The sequence below is a fragment of the Notolepis coatsorum genome (genome assembly GCF_963971535.1).
Source record: "Notolepis coatsorum genome assembly, chromosome: 13".
Lineage (NCBI taxonomy): Eukaryota > Metazoa > Chordata > Actinopteri > Aulopiformes > Paralepididae > Notolepis > Notolepis coatsorum.
The window spans coordinates 2,443,730-2,463,728 of NC_140177.1; the positions used below are offsets into that span (position 1 = coordinate 2,443,730).

Here is a 19,999-nt window from a genome sequence, read left to right on the forward strand (position 1 = left end):
ATTTGTGGCAAAAAATTTACACAATTTCTCTGTTAACTGGCTATAAAAAGCCCTCTGTGTGTGTGTGTCTGTGTGTACCCCATACCAACCAACCATTAACCCTTTCACTGCCGCACTACCATGCGGTTAACCCTTTCACTGCGACAATACACAGCAGGTTAACCCTTTCACTGCCACACTAGTACAGAAGGTTAAACCCTTTCACTGCCACATACCCTTTACTATCACACTACAGAAGGTTAACCGACGGTAGTGTGATAGTAAAGGGTTAACCTTCTGTAGTGTGACAGTGAAAGGGTTAACTAAAACCACCATGCTGGGCAGAAGGGTAATAACTGTGACACACACACAACCTTTATTTTGTGCTCCGCTGCTGGTCTTGAAACAGCAGAAATCAGAGTCAGTGATGTCAGAAACCGGAGTCAAGACAAGAGTCCAAATGCGGTCGATTACAATGAGCCGAGACGGAGACCTTCAAAATGTGGTCCTGAGACCGGTTCTGGATCTGAAGACCGGTTCTGGAATCTGAAGACCGGTCCCGTGTACTATAACACAGCCATGGACATCGCAAACATATTGCTTCCTGATAAAAAATGACCCGTCTCAGAATTTCACATGATATGGGGGGGGGGGGGGGGGGGGGGTGGAACTCAGGTGAGGGGAAAATACAGCAACATTTTGTCACGTAGATCTACAGTACTTCTAAATAGACATTCCACACGCACGCACACACACACACAAAGCTAGAAACACGGCACCTTTCAAAAAAACTGGAAAAAAAAATGTATCAATTCATTTTGGAGTCCTTTAAATAAACTGACATGTATTCGTTTTCCCCACTGAACATGTACATTTGTTACTTTTTTAAGACGGTAAAATGTTAAGTAGGGCAGAAAACAAGCGCAAAGTCGCAATAGCTGGGACCTTTTAGCCATAGGCCACACCCCCTTTTAGTCAACTGGCATGAACACACCCTCACTCACTCACTCACACACACACACACACACACACACACACACACACCCTCACACACACTTGACCTCCACGCCAAATTTCAGCCTCCTAGGATGAAGCCTATGGCGGTGGGGACATTTCTGTGGACCAACCAACCGTGGTTTATAGAGGTGCTGGTCGCAGCTAAAACAACAACAACAACAACAACAATATGCACAGTAGTACAGAGCACTTCCTTTTTTGCCACATAGAGAATGGGACTTGCGGAAAACGTGGTATCTCATGTATTCGCACAATGTACCGCGCCATTGTACCTTGTCCAAAGGGCAGTTAGGGTGGACGTGATGAGGTCCATTGAGGTTAAGGTTACGATGGGGTGGGTTTATACGTGAGATACCAAGTGTTTCGGGAGTCCCCACGGGAGAAGGTTCACCCTTTGAGCAGGAATAAAACAACAACAAGCCAGTAACTTACACAGTAAAAGAACAAAGTGGGGAAAGAGGAGAGAACGAGAGGACAAAAAAGAGTGTCCCGTATTCACAAAGCTCTTCCAGAGTAGAAGAAAGAGTGCTGGTCTGGGGTCAGTGACCAGAACCTCATCTTCATGACCTCACTCAAACTAAGAGGAGACAGAGGCAGACTCTAGATCAGCCTTTCAAAAGCTCCGTGAATAGAGGCCCAGGCCCCTTTTGCGTAAAATGTCTTAAGAATTGTAGCTCCAGAATTGAGCCTCGCCTCTTGAAGATGCACTAAGTGAGACCGTGCAGACCTTTGGAATGAGGACCGCGTAGACCGTTTTGTACGTGACAGTCGTACCCGTAAATGGTCCTCATTCGAAATGACAATCTGACTTAAGCCCATCTCTTTATGCCACCGCATGACATTGACCAATAATCTTCAATCTCCGTTCCTATTCCTAGAAGCCTTTTTATTTATTTATTAATTTTTTAAAATATGGGCCCAGGATCGTGTCAGGAATGCAAATAATGAGAGAGAGAGAGAGAGAAAGAACGAGAGAAAGAAAGAGAAAGATGGAGAGAAACAAGAGACAGAAAAGACAGAGACCGAGAGAGGAATGAAAACAATAAATGAATAAATTAAAGGATTTGAGCGTCACATCGGAGCACGTTCACAGCGGGAGTGGGATTCCGTGGAGCAGACGAGAGCGATGGTTAAAGGACGTGTTGTTTACAGTTTGAAGTCCAGCAGGGCGCAGTCGACCTTGTAGTAAACGTAGGGGTAGTACTCCTGCTGGCTCAGGTTCAGACCCGGGATGTCCATGGCGACCTGCGGGCAGAGACACAGGTAACAACAGGTAACAAGAGAGGAGACACAGGTAACAACAGGTAACAAGAGAGGAGACACAGGTAACAACAGGTAACAAGAGAGGAGACACAGGTAACAACAGGTAACAAGAGAGAGGAGACACAGGTAACAACAGGTAACAACAGAGAGGAGACACAGGTAACAACAGGTAACACTAGAGAGGAGAAACAGGTAACAACAGGTAACAAGAGAGGAGACACAGGTAACAACAGGTAACAAGAGAGGAGACACAGGTAACAACAGGTAACAACAGAGGAGACACAGGTAACAACAGGTAACAACAGAGAGGAGACACAGGTAACAACAGAGAGGAGACACAGGTAACAACAGAGAGGAGACACAGGTAACAAGAGGTAACAACAGGTAACAACAGAGAGACACAGGTAACAACAGGTAACAACAGGTAACACTAGAGAGGAGACACAGGTAACAACAGGTGTAGGAGCTATTTGATGGTTTTTGTGCTTAGTTTGTAGTTTGTTAAGTTCATCACTGGGTGGCAGCACGGAGCGCATATGTTTGAATAAAGGCACAGGTGTAGGCTATGTCAATCAAGGTATCTAGGTATGGGTGACGGAGAGATCTCACGGTTTTTACCGCACGAACACACGCACGTACCCTCGCTCGTTTTCAGTATTATTAACAGCATTATGCAGAAATTATTGTTTGGCTCATCACATGTATTAAGTTGAATACTTCAATTAAATGGGAACTTCACCCAACGGCAGGTGACACGGACTCGACATTGTGTTTTTTCTAATTGCGCGTCAAAGACGAGGAATCCCCGCACCCAACCGAGCGTCTATCAGAACATCAAGATAGCCGCTACACAAGTAAAAACCCGATCTTACTTGGACAATGGAGGATTTTGGAACCTGGCTTGGAATGCTGCTTCTGGATAAAGATCATCATCCCGAGATAGCACACCAAAGGAGGAATGGTTAGTGTATCGCACTGGGTTGCTTGCTAATGGAGCAGCAGCATTGAACGTTTTGTTGTTATTGTATTGACTTTTTTTCACGAGAGACTCCAGTCTCTTAAAGGAACAGTACGTATTATCAAAAATGAGTTTACGTCATGATATTGTGGAGCCCAGCCAAGGGCAAAATGTTTGTGAGCCAAGAATAAGAAAGCCTTCTTTAAAGGGATTATCAATTTTGATTGAAAGGCTCCAAACGGACAGAAATGCATATTGTACACAAGCAAGGAAATTGAAAAGGGAAATCATCACTCTACTAGTTTCCAATGACAATGTAAATCTTGTGCACCAAAATCTAAAACAGTTCAAAGCTCTATGTCAAGTTGCCTCTGAGGCACATAATACATTGATGACTGAGTATCCTACAACTGAGGATACGCAGAGAAAGCAGGACGAATGGTTTTATGCAACAAAGGAAACAAATGATACATTTGTAAATGAAGTATCAACATGGTTGAGCGAAAATGGGATTTTTCAGGTCAATGATGATAATGCTGAATTGGAAAAAATTTAATCTGATTTGCATGAGGAAATTAAAGCTGGAGACAGTGCGTCTAATGTGTCTAGTAAAAGGTCAAGCAGAAGAAGCAATGCCAGTAGAGCATCAGGTTCTAGTACTGAATCTGCACGCTTAAATGCCATGGCAGAGAAAGCGGCTTTAATGGAGCAAACCGCTGCTCTACAAAGGAAACATGAAATAGAGGCACAAGAGGAGAAACTCAGACAGGAACAAGAGAAACTCAGAAAAGTCAAGGAGCAACTGGAGCTTGATACACAAATGGCTGTTGTTACTGCAAGACTTTCTGTGCTGGAAGGCAGTGCTGTTGGAGGAAAGGCCCTTTCAGATGGAATGAATTCCTACCTGAGCAAATCTATTAAAGAGCTGAGACCTCAATAGACCTGTCTCAAACCCTGCCCCTTTTCTTGATCCTCCAATCACAGCTGTTGCTGTGTTTGTACGAGGAAGTCAGAGGTAAGCGACAGCTGTGATTGGAGGATCAAGAAAAGAGGGCAGGGTTTTGAGACAGGTCCATTCAACCTACAGGCAACTGCATTTGTGCCGAAGGAGAACACCCTGATTTCGGATCAAGGCTCAAGAGCGCCACCTATCTTTTCCACATATGATGTGCGACCAAAGGTGAATATGCACACACACTTTCAGGAGAAAGTACAACATCATGGAATTCCACAAGCAAAGGATACTACTCTCATGCCACAGTGGCAACCAAACACTGGGACGTCTCTCACCACTACTCTAAAGCATCAGTCTCAAAACGCTTTCACAGCCTCCACTGCTGCACCTCGTAGGTCAGTGGCTGCACAGGAACGACAATCTACACAGAACGCTGCAGTGCAAAATACAGTGGACCAGGATGCCATTTGTGGAATCATGCAAAGGCAGAATGAACTCACCACATTGCTCATTCAACAGCAAATGTTATCTACTTTACCAAAAAGAGATATAACCGTATTTGATGGTGATCCATTGCACTTCATTTCCTTTGTTAGGACAGTTGAACATTGTGTTGAAGAGGTAACATGCAGTTATCAAGACTGTTTGTATTTTCTGGAGCAGTACACCAGGGGGAAGCCCAGAGAGCTGGTGCGAAGCTGCTTACACATGCCACCACAACAAGGATATCAAAGAGCAAAAGGTCTTTTGAAAGAACACTTTGGTAATGAGCACAGGATAGCAACAGCCTACATGGAAAAAGCCTTTCGCTGGCCTGTTGTTAAAGCAGAGGATGTAGAGGCGCTGCAGGAGTTCACGCTGTTCCTAAGAGGGTGCTGCAACGCTATAACAGAGATACAGTACATGGAGGAGATGAACGTTCCATCAAACATGAGGAATGTTATGATGAAATGGCCATACAAGCTGCGGGAAAGATGGAGGTCTACAGCTTGTGAGATACAAGGAACGGCAAGGCTACAGGGCCACCTTCCCAGAGGGTGGGGGTTTATTGGGTTTGGGGGGGGGGGGGGGGGGGGGGGGGGGGGGGGGTCAAAATATTGTCTCATCCCATTTTGGTGACATTTCAGATGCACGACCAAGCATCACATTAAAGCCTGTAGATAATGAGCGACGGCCGCTACCCAGGAGCAGCATTAAAGGAAGCAGTTTTGCAATAACCATCGCAACCAACCAAGCTGAAACTGTGCCCACAGTGCACATGATGCCAAAGCAGCCTACCGTAACTAAGGAGTTGTCCTCAGAGGCCTGCCTCTATTGTGAAGAGTCACATCCATTTTCTAAGTGTTTTAAACTGAATATGATTTCTCAAAGGGAGAAAATTGATTTTCTGAGAGGAAAAGGAATTTGTTTTGGATGCTTGAAGTCTGGCCACATGAGTAAGGAATGCAGAAGTCGTCTGACCTGTGATGAATGCAATCTTAAACACCCGACTATTCTGCATGTCCACAACAACGACAAATTGACCAAGTCACAAGAAACACCAGTCAGTAGTGCACTTGTGTCTCTTCAGGCATGTGGTTGTACTGGGGCCGGAGACCACGACTGTACCCTTTCCATTGTTCCAGTACAGTTGAGATCCAAGAAAGGAAATGGAGCGCTGCAGACCTACGCCTTCTTAGACCCAGGAAGTACAGCAACCTTCTGTACCAACCATCTTATGAAGAAGCTGAATCTACAGGGTACAAAGACCAACATTCTTATGCGCACTATGGGTCAAGAAAAGGTCATTGAAAGCCAAATCCTTACAGGACTGGAAGTGTCCAAGTTGGATAATAACCACTTTATGGAGCTCCCAGAAACGTTCACACATGAAACAATCCCTGTTTCAAAGAGTAACATCCCTACTCGGCAAGATATTGAAAAATGGGAATATCTGAAGGGTATCAGGATCCCAGAATTGGACGCTGATGTTGAACTTTTGATTGGAGCTAATGCATCAAAACTCATGGAACCCTGGGAAATTATCAACAGCCAAGGTGATGGACCTTATGCCGTGAAGACCCTATTGGGGTGGGTCGTCAATGGTCCTTTGAGGGGTAATAATGGTTGTCAGAGAAGCTGCTCGACCATATAGCCAATAGGACATCCATTGTCAAACTGGAGGAGCTGTTGGTCTCTCAGTACAACCAAGAGTTAAACGAGAAGTCACTGGAGGAGCAGCAGGAGATGTCAAGAGAGGACCAAAGTTTTATGGAGATCTTGGAGAAGTCTATTTGCATGCAGGAAGGACATTATTGCATGGACTTGTCTTTTAAAATGGATGACATCACCATGCCAAACAACAGGTGCATTGTGGAACAGCACCTTCAGAGTCTGAAAATAAAGTTTGAACGGAATAAGGGCTACCAAAATGAGTACACAGATTTTCTTACTCATACGATTGACAGTGGCTACGGAGAAATTGTGCCTCAAGTCCAGCCGGACTACAAAAATGGCAGTGTGTGGTATCGCCCTCATCACTGGGTGTGCCACCCAAAGAAGGAAAGACTGAGAGTGGAAAAGCAAGCACACACCAGACGTGGAATCTTTCCAATCGTCAGTCCCAGTGACCAGTTGGGGTTCTCGTCACCATTCACCTTGCTACCAAAACTGTTGTTGCAAGAAATGTGTCGAAGGAACATGTCTTGGGATGACCCCATACCCCAGACATTCTCACAGCGATGGGCAAAGGGCTTGTACGGGCAGTACGGTTGAAGACCAAGACAGGGCATTTGGAGCGGCCCATATCCAAGCTCTTTCTGCTTCAAGAAGCAGTGTAAGGTCTGGCGGTAAAGGTCACGACCCAACGTTGAGTTACGTGCTGGTAACCTCTGGCTCAGAGAAGAACCAAGAACATTTGTTATAGCTCCTTTTTTCTTCTTTAATGTAATTGTTTTCCACCTTCACATTTGGGGCCGGTGTGTAGGAGCTATTTGATGGTTTTTGTGCTTAGTTTGTAGTTTGTTAAGTTCATCACTGGGTGGCAGCACGGAGCACTGGGTGGCAGCACGGAGCGCATATGTTTTGAATAAAGGCACAGGTGTAGGCTATGTCAATCAAGGTATCTAGGTATGGGTGACGGAGAGATCTCACGTTTTTTACCGCACGAACACACGCACGTACCCTCGCTCGTTTTCAGTATTATTAACAGCATTATGCAGAAATTATTGTTTGGCTCATCACATGTATTAAGTTGAATACTTCAATTAAATGGGAACTTCACCCAACGGCAGGTGACACGGACTCGACATTGTGTTTTTTCTAATTGCGCGTCAAAGACGAGGAATCCCCGCACCCAACGAGCGTTGTTACAAAGGATCAGATTAAACCGAATATATATATTTATTTATTGATATATATTGCATAGTATTTGTATATCGTTTGATATCCCCTGTATATTCCTTGTACATATACACGGAATATCCCTTTAGCCCAGACCATAATAGTTCATTCTCCTATTGGACAGCGGTCCACCGGCGCCAGGGACCGGCCTCCGGAGCCAGGTTCAAAGTCACCGTCAAGATGTGTCTGGACATGCCCGGCCTTGCCCAGGGATACGCGACAGAAATGAGATTGGAACTAGTTTGTTCACCGTGCGTATAAATACGGCGCAGGTGAATATAGAAGCCCCTTACCCTTCCTACCCTTCGTCCTTTTAGTATGTTACCAATAAGTTGAAGCCTCACCCACGATACAACGTGCGGTGAAGTATGGCCTGTTTGGCCCCAGAATAGAGCATTGAGACCGCGTGCGAATTAATAACTGAATTGTCAGAGTTTGGCGCTATACCGTCGAGTGCGACATATTTCTATTAAGTCAATAATAGTCTATTTGTGTATAGTGTATCGTGCGGTTAAAGTTCTACAGTGACCAGCATCTCCAACGCTTCTTCGTATTAGCTAGAGTTCTTATCCAGGCTGGGCTGACCACATGGCGCTTTCACCCGAGGAGACCTAGACGAGAACCGTATGGACATGTACACTGGATTAATCTACCCGACGACTACATAGCCCTTTGCGGCTGGAATATATTTGCTTTGGTCCTGTGATTTATGGAGCGGATAATCGCCGACGCCTGCACGTGTTGGATTTACCCCGCGAGGAGTCAAGTCGAGTCGGCGTCTCAGAGAGCCTGAGGCCGACTAGCTTTCTTCACTGTGGAGCTACAGTCTACAAGAGAACCAAGCTGTATTCGTCTGTGGATCAAGAGGCTACTGCACCGGCTTCTGTACCTGAGGTCTCCTTAGTCATCGTTGACCAGACGTTCTACTACCGACAGATCTTCTACCCTGCTGGCTTACAACCAGGGGGAACCCCTTCCAGTATCTCCCGCTATATTACTAGTGTACCATAGATATAATTCCCTAAGATTCAGGTTGTATAATTACCTCCTGCGTAACCAGAGAATGGACATTCGTTATTGATTTGCCTACGCATACTCCTTTGCCTTACAAGTGCATTCAAAGAATAATGTAAAGTATCCTATGTACCTTTTGCTCCATTAAATACTTGAATTATACCTTTGACTGGAACCGATTTCATTGTGGGAAGTGTTCATCATATTCATATATCGTGTACTGTATGGCCAGTAATTAAAGTACATAAAGCGGTAGTGGTTTAATGATACCATACTTATCAATACAGTCAGGGAATTGTACCCCTCAGTTACAAGCGTCTATCAGAACATCAAGATAGCCGCTACAACAGGTAACAACAGAGAGGAGACACAGGTAACAACAGGTAACACTAGAGAGCAGACACAGGTAACAACAGGTAACAACAGGTAACAACAGAGAGGAGACACAGGTAACAACAGGTAACAACAGGTAACAACAGAGAGGAGACACAGGTAACAACAGGTAACAACAGGTAACAGAGAGGAGACACAGGTAACAACAGGTAACAACAGGGAGGAGACACAGGTAACACTAGAGAGGAGACACAGGTAACAACAGAGAGGAGACACAGGTAACAAGAGAGGAGACACAGGTAACAACAGGTAACAAGAGAGGAGACACAGGTAACAAGAGAGGAGACACAGGTAACAACAGGTAACAACAGAGAGGAGACACAGGTAACAACAGGTAACAACAGAGAGGAGACACAGGTAACAAGAGAGGAGACACAGGTAACAACAGGTAACAACAGGTAACACTAGAGAGGAGAAACAGGTAACAACAGGGAGGAGACACAGGTAACAACAGGTAACAACAGGGAGGAGACACAGGTAACAACAGGTAACAACAGAGAGGAGACACAGGTAACAACAGGTAACAACTGGTAACAACAGGGGAGACACAGGTAACAACAGGGAGGAGACACAGGTAACAACAGGTAACAACAGAGAGGAGAAACAGGTAACAACAGGTAACAACAGAGAGGAGACACAGGTAACAACAGATAACAGCAGAGAGGAGACACAGGTAACAACAGGTAACAACAGGTAACAACAGAGAGGAGAAACAGGTAACAACAGGTAACAACAGGTAACAACAGGTAACAACAGAGAGGAGACACAGGTAACAACAGAGAGGAGACACAGGTAACAACAGGTAACAACACCCCCCCCCCTCTGTGCACAGTGTTGACAAGAGTCAGGAGACTTACGTCGATGATGGCGGCGCTGCTGTCCAGGTGTTTGTACAGCTCGTACAGCACCTCTCGGAGCTTCTTCATGTTCTTCTTGTTGGGCTGCAGCAGCATGGCCTGGAAGTTCACCGGCAGACCGTATCTGTGGGAGAGACGAGAACGACTGACATAGTGACCCACCAATCAAAAGTGTTGGTTCTCTCTCTTGACATAAGCAACGCCTCCGACGCTGCCGCATTGAAAAAGACGGCTCTGAAACGTCCATCTCCCTCTATCTATAATATGGACACAAGCACATGGAAGAAATATTACAAGTAGAAATACCATTAACACATCCTGCGCCAAGAACGAGTTACGCCGCGTTTGCCTGCCATGTGTTGAACGCCAAGAACGGCGAAAGCCGTTTTTTAAAATCAATATTTCATTTTTTCGCCATGGCATTCATAATTCATCCAGCCAACCTCCGGTGCTGCAGCGGGACCCTGAATGAGATTGCAACGCCTCAATACCGCCACCTGGTGGATGGTCGGGCGAGTTACACTCTCAAAACTTGTGGAAGTTGTGATCGGTGCGTCGAGGAAATCCCTCCGGCAGTAATATCTTGCTACGGGACTACAGACAAACACTGGCGTGCATTTGGATCGCTTCCATAACGCAATAATCGATATGATTTCGGCGTTTATTGCGCCATACAAACCGGAAATGGATCTAGGCGATCGGCGTCAAATAATTGGGATATTTTTCTTCCAGTCTCATCGGCGAACGGTAAGAGGACAGTAACGTTATTTTCAGCCTGATTGTGCGTTTCTTTGTTTGCAAACAGTCTGATCAATATATCAACCCATACTACATAAAGCCGTTACTGACGATAAAGGAATTATAGACGACCCCCGCCCCCCCTTTCCTCCACGCATGATGAAGCATAATGTATACCAATCATATACATATGAATTTTTTAATATAGCGTGTATAGGAAAGAAACGGCAATCGATAATCTATCATATGCGTTTGAGCCTATAACTAGTGTTTTACAGCAGAAAAGCTTATAAACATACTTATATTCAAGACGGTATTAACACAACAATGTATGAATGCAAAAATATAACGTTCCCACATCCGGAACGATAGATAATCGATGTTGAATGGGCCATAGTAATGTCAATATAGCAATAACATTTAAAAAGTTATAGCCCTGCAAAGAAGGTAAACATCTCCATAGACTTTCAACGGTGGCAGACTGGGTATAATGATGGGTACAATGGCTGGAAGTCAATGTGTTAAAATTGGAAGCGATGTATTTGGTGAAAATATATTTCAATTAGGGCTGTCAGTTTATCGCGTTAATTAGATTAATTAATTACACAGCAAATTATCGCGTTATGAAAATTGGCTCAAAATATATTAAAAAATAATAATACTATTTTTTAAATATTTGTTAATCTCATTCATTCCATAAGAACGTAGAATACACATTTACAGTCAGACTTATTTTTGTAATATGGTCCATTTGCATGTTCTTGGTATCTGATTCTAGGGACATCTATGGATCTCAGGGAATGTATTCCCAGTGTCAGAAATACTGTGTCTGTTACTAGGCTTGAGTAAATTGTAATGAACCAAATGAGAATATCAATAAAAAAAATTGTGACTGAATAACATCATGCTAAAATTGACCAGACCTGAAAAATCTAAGCAAATGAATAAATGGAAGATGATTAAAAAGAAGGTTTTGTAGATACAGTACTGAATTCTGCCATCCGGACACATGCCATTTGAAATATGATTATAGAATATAGAATATCAGGCCTAAAATGGTTATGCGGTTAATTAGATTAATTAATTACAAATCCTGTAATTAATTAGATACATTTTTCTAATTGCCTGACAGCACTATAAGGGATAATGATGACGAGTATATTTTCAACATCAGAAAGGAAGGTATTGGAGCGCACGGACCATCTTTAGAAACATATTTAATAAGGTGCAAATGGACACAACTCTGCCTCTTAGTGGACGGATGGACAGACTGATGGACAGACTCTGCCTCCAAACAATCAATGAAAGTGTCATCAACCCAAAATTACACAATAGCTGCAACCTTTTGTGATAGACCACACCCATTGCCACGCCCCCTTTTAGCCAACTGACACAAACATACACATGCACCTTCACACACACACACACACACGGATCTCCTCTCTGGTAAACAAGTATACCCTGAAGACTCTGGCAGGAGCACTCATTCAAGGGTACTACGACTATGCTTGCACCTCATGGTACCAAAGCACCTCAAAGGCGCTAAAAACAAAATTACAAACATCTCAAAACAAACTGGTCAGACTACTGCTTGACCTGACTCCTAGAACCCACCTCACCCCTGCCCACTTTGACAACCTAGGATGGCTTAGAGTAGACGACAGAGTACAGCAACTTGCAATGGGCCTGGTCTACAAGATACACTACACCACTAAGGTACCCATGTACATGTCAAAATACTTCCCAAAGGTCAGTGAATACCACGATCACAACACCAGAGGGAGCTCCACAAATCATGTTAAACCCAGATTCGGCTCAAACAAGGGACTAAACACGTTTCGCAATTATGCCACATCAATGTGGAACGCCCTACCCAAAGCTGTAAAGGAATGTGAATCACTACCCACTTTCAAAAACACTCTCAAAGAACACCTACGGGGGACTGCAATTCGAAACTGGCCCCTGTAAATGTCCTAACCCAACCCCCTCCAATGTACAGTAATTTACCTAATATGGTTGTCAATATTCCAATGTACAGTTTTGCTTGTTTGTACAGTGTTCCCCCCCCCCAACCCCCTCCAATGTACAGTAAATTACCTAGTATGGTTGTCAATATTCCAATGTACAGTCTTGCTTGTACAGTTGTACAGTGTTTCCCCCCCCCCAACCCCTCCTACCCAACCCCCCCCCCCCCCCCCCACCCAACCTCCTCCAATGTACAGTTTTTACGTCAGATGTATATACTCCCTTTTCTGGACTCTTTTTGTATAACAAACAGTACTGTATTTGCAAATCTTGTATGTCATAAATGTATAGATGTAGCAGTACTGTCTATCTGTATGTCGTGTATGTCATATATGTTACGATGAATTGAAAATGGGGGACCCTGATGTAAACAAGACGAAAGTCTTTCTCTGGTCTGCATCCCCTTAACAATTGTGTGTATTGAGCCGTACTGTATTGTACCCATTCTGCAATCTGTTGATAAAGTTTTCAATCAATCAATCACACACACACAGACACACACACACTTGACCTACATGTCAAATTTCAGCCTCCTAGGGCGAAACCTGTGGCTGCTAGGGAGTGGAGAAATTGTACCGACCGACCTATAGAGCTACTTATTAAAAATAATAATAATACAATCTTTCGTTTTTTAGGTGAACTTCCCAAAAGCCTGTGCAGTTTATTACTCACCTCAAAACCGACTCCACAAACACTTGCAGTGCTTTTATGTGGATCCAAGCGATGAAGGCCTCGCTGAAGTTCACTTTCAGCCACCGAACCAGGGGTCCCTGGAGAGACGGTGGACATTTGAATAGATTACAACTAGTGATGCACGATATATCGGCCGATATGACCGTTTCTTTACACATCGGTATCGGTCCGATATCAAGATAGGGCCGATATTTATAAAAAAAAAAAATGTTAATCTTTTTTTTTCTTTTTACATGTTTTGGCCTTAAATAGTTTCAAAATATCAGTCATTTCTGAAAATAAGTTACAAAAGTAAAAAAAAATTGCGTTTTGGAAAATAGCTCTTTATTTGATTATCATAAAAAAGTGTTTTCTATACAGAGATATCGACATCGGTAAATATCGGTATCGGCCAGAACAGCAATATTAATATCGGTTATCGGTATCGGCCACAATTTTCACATCGGTGCATCACTAATTACAACCAAACCTCACATCACACACCGAGTGCAAGTGGAACGCTAACAAATACCATTATCTACTACAGTAGTGTTTATCACAGCTTGAGGTTATTTGTGGTGACAAGTCGAGACGACCTTTTTCGTATACGTAATCGAGCAGTGGAAAGCACCGTGTGTGTACATGCCTGATGCATAATCCATGTTACAGTATCAGTCATGTACTGTACTTTGTGGTGTAAATGGTAAATGGCTGCATTTATATAGTGCCTTTATCCAAAGTGCTTTACACATCTGCGCCTCACATTTCACCCATTCACACACACCAACGGCGGAGGCGACCATGCAAGGTGCCAACAGCGGGGAAAACAGCGGACATTAGGGGTGTAACGATGCGACCTCACAACGATTAATTTCGATTGCGATTATTCAGGCAATGATTCAATACATCATGAAATCTCTTCATTTGACCACGATTCGATCGATTCGATTCGATTCATTTTCTATCATGTTGAATACACAAATGTGGCTGGGGGAACTGATTCACTCAGCATTAACACTTTGAGTGCCACGGACACGTTTTGTCGTTAGTTCATGCCGCCAGTTGAATGCCAGCAACGCTATATATAGCGTTTGTTTGTCGTATTTTTTTTTATTAGCGATTTGAATGAATATTTAATTAATAATCGAGCCTCACGCTAGTGTTGCAGACTCTCTCTGAGCTCCATTGGGAAAATACCGCCCCCTATCGTCTCTCCCTGTGTAACTGCACCCCATTAGATTAGACTGATGAAGGGGGGGGGGGGGCAGTTTCCTCATTTTACTTTTCTGTCAAGCCAACTGAAGGATCCAAGTGATCGCCGAGCCGCAAAACAACGTGGAATACATATTTACAGTACCCAACGCTGAATCATTTAACGTGATCGATATTTGGAATGGCGATCAGGAATTGGAATAATCTTTTTGGAGAACATCTGATCTGAGGTAAGCAATTTATTTTACCAGTCTTGGGGTAATCGGATCTGTTTTGACCTATATATCAGCGTGTGCCCTATGTGTGTGTGTGTGTGCGCGCTGATGAAATGAGAGAATATATTTTTCAGATCGCTTATATAGCGTGCATAAGTACACATATACTATCGATAATCTAGCGTTTATTTGAAAACTATTCATAAATAGGCCGAAAAACGAGGGCTTTTCAAAATACTATAAAACTGAAATGAACCGATTAAAAAAACAATCCGTTTCGACAATGTTGACTGCAAACAAGTCATTGATAAACGACAGGCAGATTAGACACATAGCCATAATTTAAGACAGAGATTATGCGTTTAGAGCGCCATCATTGAAGTGGGTGGTGGCATTCAACCACGTTTTACCATGTTAATAAGTGGCAACCAAAGTGTTAATGGAACAAAAAAAACAATACACAAAAAAATATATATATTATTTCGATTAATTTCGATTATAATCAATTCTAACATTTTCAAAATCGATGCAGTTGAATCGTCACATTAGAATCGATGCATTTAGATTAATCGAAGCATCATTACACCCCTAGCGGACATACAAACTGTTTCTTCTTGTCGGTGGAGAGGCGCGTCATCTCCTCCTTGTCCGCCTTCATCTCCCCCTCGTTGTACTGGAAGTCACGCACTGTGAACCTGGGGGCGGGTCAAGGCGGGAGAGACCCAATCAGATACCTGCGTGGTGCCGATTGACGTGGCTGTTTGAGAGGCGTTAGAGTCACGTTTACTACCCACTCTCTATTCTGAGCCCCAAGACAAGGCAGTGGGTGAGTTCATAATAATAATAATAACTAGACAATTCCGCGCGGGGGAAATTGTGAAAGTGTGGGTGACGCCTGTGCACCGCCGGCCAACGGGGGAGAGGGTCTCTCGCGAGTCTCTATGACAAACGGTTCAAAGGATACAAAAAGGGGGCGCGGCCTAAGGATCGGGGGAGTGGTCAACATAGACCAATCAAAGAGGATATCCCTACTGAGTGCAATGACACAACCCGCAACACTATTACACTATTACACTATTACACAATATTACACTATTACACACTATTACACACTATTACACACTATTACACACTATTACACTATTACACACTATTACACTATTACACTATTACACACTATTACACACTATTACACACTATTACACTATTACACACTATTACACTATTACACACTATTACACTATTACACACTATTACACTATTACACACTATTACACATTATTACACTATTACACTATTACACACTATTACACACTATTACACACTATTACACTATTACACACTATTACACACTATTACACTATTACACACTATTACACACTATTACACTATTACACACTATTACACTATTACACACTATTACACTATTACACTATTACACACTATTACACACTATTACACTATTACACACTATTACACTATTACACTATTACACTATTACACACTATTACACTATTACACTATTACACTATTACACACTATTACACTATTACACTATTACACTATTACACACTATTACACTATTACACACTATTACACTATTACACACTATTACACACTATTACACTATTACACACTATTACACTATTACACACTATTACACTATTACACACTATTACACTATTACACACTATTACACTATTACACTATTACACACTATACCACTATTACACTATTACACACTATTACACTATTACACACTATTTCACTATTGCACTATTACACTATTACACACTATTACACTATTACACACTATTACACTATTACACACTATTACACACTATTACACACTATTACACTATTACACACTATTACACTATTACACACTATTACACTATTACACTATTACACACTATTACACACTATTACACTATTACACACTATTACACTATTACACTATTACACTATTACACTATTACACTATTACACTATTACACACTATTACACTATTACACTATTACACTATTACACACTATTACACTATTACACACTATTACACTATTACACACTATTACACACTATTACACTATTACACACTATTACACTATTACACACTATTACACTATTACACACTATTACACTATTACACACTATTACACTATTACACTATTACACACTATACCACTATTACACTATTACACACTATTACACTATTACACACTATTTCACTATTGCACTATTACACTATTACACACTATTACACTATTACACACTATTACACTATTACACTATTACACACTATTACACACTATTACACTATTACACACTATTACACTATTACACACTATTACACTATTACACTATTGCACACTATTACACACTATTACACTATTACACTATTACACACTATTACACTATTACACACTATTACACTATTACACACTATTACACTATTACACTATTACACACTATTACACTATTACACTATTACACACTATTACACTATTACACTATTACACACTATTACACTATTACACACTATTACACTATTACACACTATTACACTATTACACTATTACACTATTACACACTATTACACTATTACACACTATTACACTATTACACTATTACACACTATTACACACTATTACACTATTACACACTATTACACTATTACACACTATTACACTATTACACTATTACACACTATTACACTATTACACACTATTACACACTATTACACTATTACACTATTACACACTATTACACTATTACACTATTACACACTATTACACTATTACACACTATTACACTATTACACACTATTACACTATTACACTATTACACTATTACACACTATTACACTATTACACTATTACACACTATTACACTATTACACTATTACACACTATAACACTATTAAACACTATTACACTATTACACACTATAACACTATTACACTATTACACACTATTACACTATTACACACTATTGCACTATTACACTATTACACACGATTACACTATTACACTATTACACACTATAACACTATTAAACACTATTACACTATTACACTATTACACACTATAACACTATTACACTATTACACACTATTACAATATTACACACTATTGCACTATTACACTATTACACACTATTACACTATTACACACTATTACACTATTACACTATTACACACTATTACACTATTACACTATTACACACTATTACACTATTACACTATTACACTATTACACTATTACACACTATTACACTATTACACTATTGCACACTATTACACTATTACACTATTACACACTATTACACTATCACACTATTACACACTATTACACTATTACACACTATTACACACTATTACACTATTACACTATTACACACTATTACACACTATTACACTATTACACACTATTACACACTATTACACTATTACACTATTACACACTATTACACTATTACACACTATTACACACTATTACACTATTACACACTATTACACTATTACACTATTACACTATTACACACTATTACACTATTACACACTATTACACTATTACACACTATTACACTATTACACACTATTACACACTATTACACTATTACACACTATTACACTATTACACACTATTACACTATTACACACTATTACACACTATTACACTATTACACTATTACACTATTACACACTATTACACTATTACACTATTACACACTATTACACTATTACACACTATTACACTATTACACTATTACACACTATTACACTATTACACACTATTACACTATTACACTATTACACACTATTACACTATTACACACTATTACACTATTACACACTATTACACTATTACACTATTACACACTATTACACTATTACACACTATTACACTATTACACTATTACACACTATTACACTATTACACACTATTACACACTATTACACACTATTACACTATTACACTATTACACACTATTACACTATTACACACTATTACACTATTACACACTATTACACTATTACACACTATTACACTATTACACACTATTACACTATTACACTATTACACACTATTACACACTATTACACTATTACACGATTACACTATTACACACTATTACACTATTACACTATTACACACTATTACACACTATTACACTATTACACACTATTACACTATTACACTATTACACACTATTACACTATTACACACTATTACACACTATTACACACTATTACACTATTACACACTATTACACTATTACACTAATACACACTATTACACTATTACACTATTACACACTATTACACTATTAGACACTATTACACTATTACACACTATTACACTATTACACACTATTATACTATTACACACTATTACACACTATTACACTATTACACTATTACACACTATTACACTATTACACACTATTACACTATTACACAATATTACACTATTACACACTATTACACTATTACACTATTACACACTATTACACACTATTACACTATTACACTATTACACACTATTACACTATTACACACTATTACACTATTACACTATTACACACTATTACACTATTACACACTATTACACTATTACACCGAGTACAATGGCACAATCCGCAAGTCTCTACGACAAACGGTTCAAGAGATACACTGAGGGGGTGTGGCCTAAGGGGGCGTGGTCTAAGGATCGGGGGAGTGGTCAACATCGACCAATGAAAGGTGGTCAACATCGACCAATGGCACAATCCCCAAGTCTCTACGACAAACGGTTCAAGAGTTACACTGAGGGGGTGTGGCCTAAGGGGGCGTGGTCTAAGGATCGGGGGAGTGGTCAACATCGACCAATGAAAGGTGGTCAACAGGGGGAGTGGTCAACATCGACCAATGAAAGGTGGTCAACATCGACCAATGGCACAATCCGCAAGTCTCTACGACAAACGGTTCAAGAGATACACTGAGGGGGTGTGGCCTAAGGGGGCGTGGTCTAAGGATCGGGGGAGTGGTCAACATCGACCAATGAAAGGTGGTCAACATGGACCAATGAAAAATGAAAGAGGATATCCCTACTGAGTACAATGGCACAATCCGCAAGTCTCTACGACAAACGGTTCAAGAGATACACTGAGGGGGTGTGGCCTAAGGGGGCGTGGTCTAAGGATCGGGGGAGTGGTCAACATCGACCAATGAAAGGGGGTCAACATGGACCAATGAAAAATGAAAGAGGATATCCCTACTGAGTACAATGACACAACCCACAAGACAGAGGGCGCTGTCAGCAATTCAGTACTGCAACAC

At 41.2% G+C, this 19,999-nt stretch overlaps 1 protein-coding gene across 1 annotated transcript in view; it reads right to left on the minus strand.

Annotated features, from left to right (window-relative positions):
* Window positions 1-19,999, minus strand: part of atp6v1c1b (ATPase H+ transporting V1 subunit C1b) — a 40,114-nt gene that overhangs the window by 264 nt on the left and 19,851 nt on the right. Inside the window, exons 10-13 of the mRNA XM_084327316.1 lie at window positions 15,281-15,374; window positions 13,253-13,350; window positions 9,818-9,941; window positions 1-2,241 (exon numbers count right to left, since the gene is read on the minus strand). The exon at window positions 1-2,241 is cut by the window's left edge and continues 264 nt beyond it. Coding sequence (XP_084183442.1) covers window positions 2,143-2,241; window positions 9,818-9,941; window positions 13,253-13,350; window positions 15,281-15,374 — 415 coding nt within the window. The 3' untranslated portion in view covers window positions 1-2,142. The remainder of the gene's footprint in view (window positions 2,242-9,817; window positions 9,942-13,252; window positions 13,351-15,280; window positions 15,375-19,999) is intronic.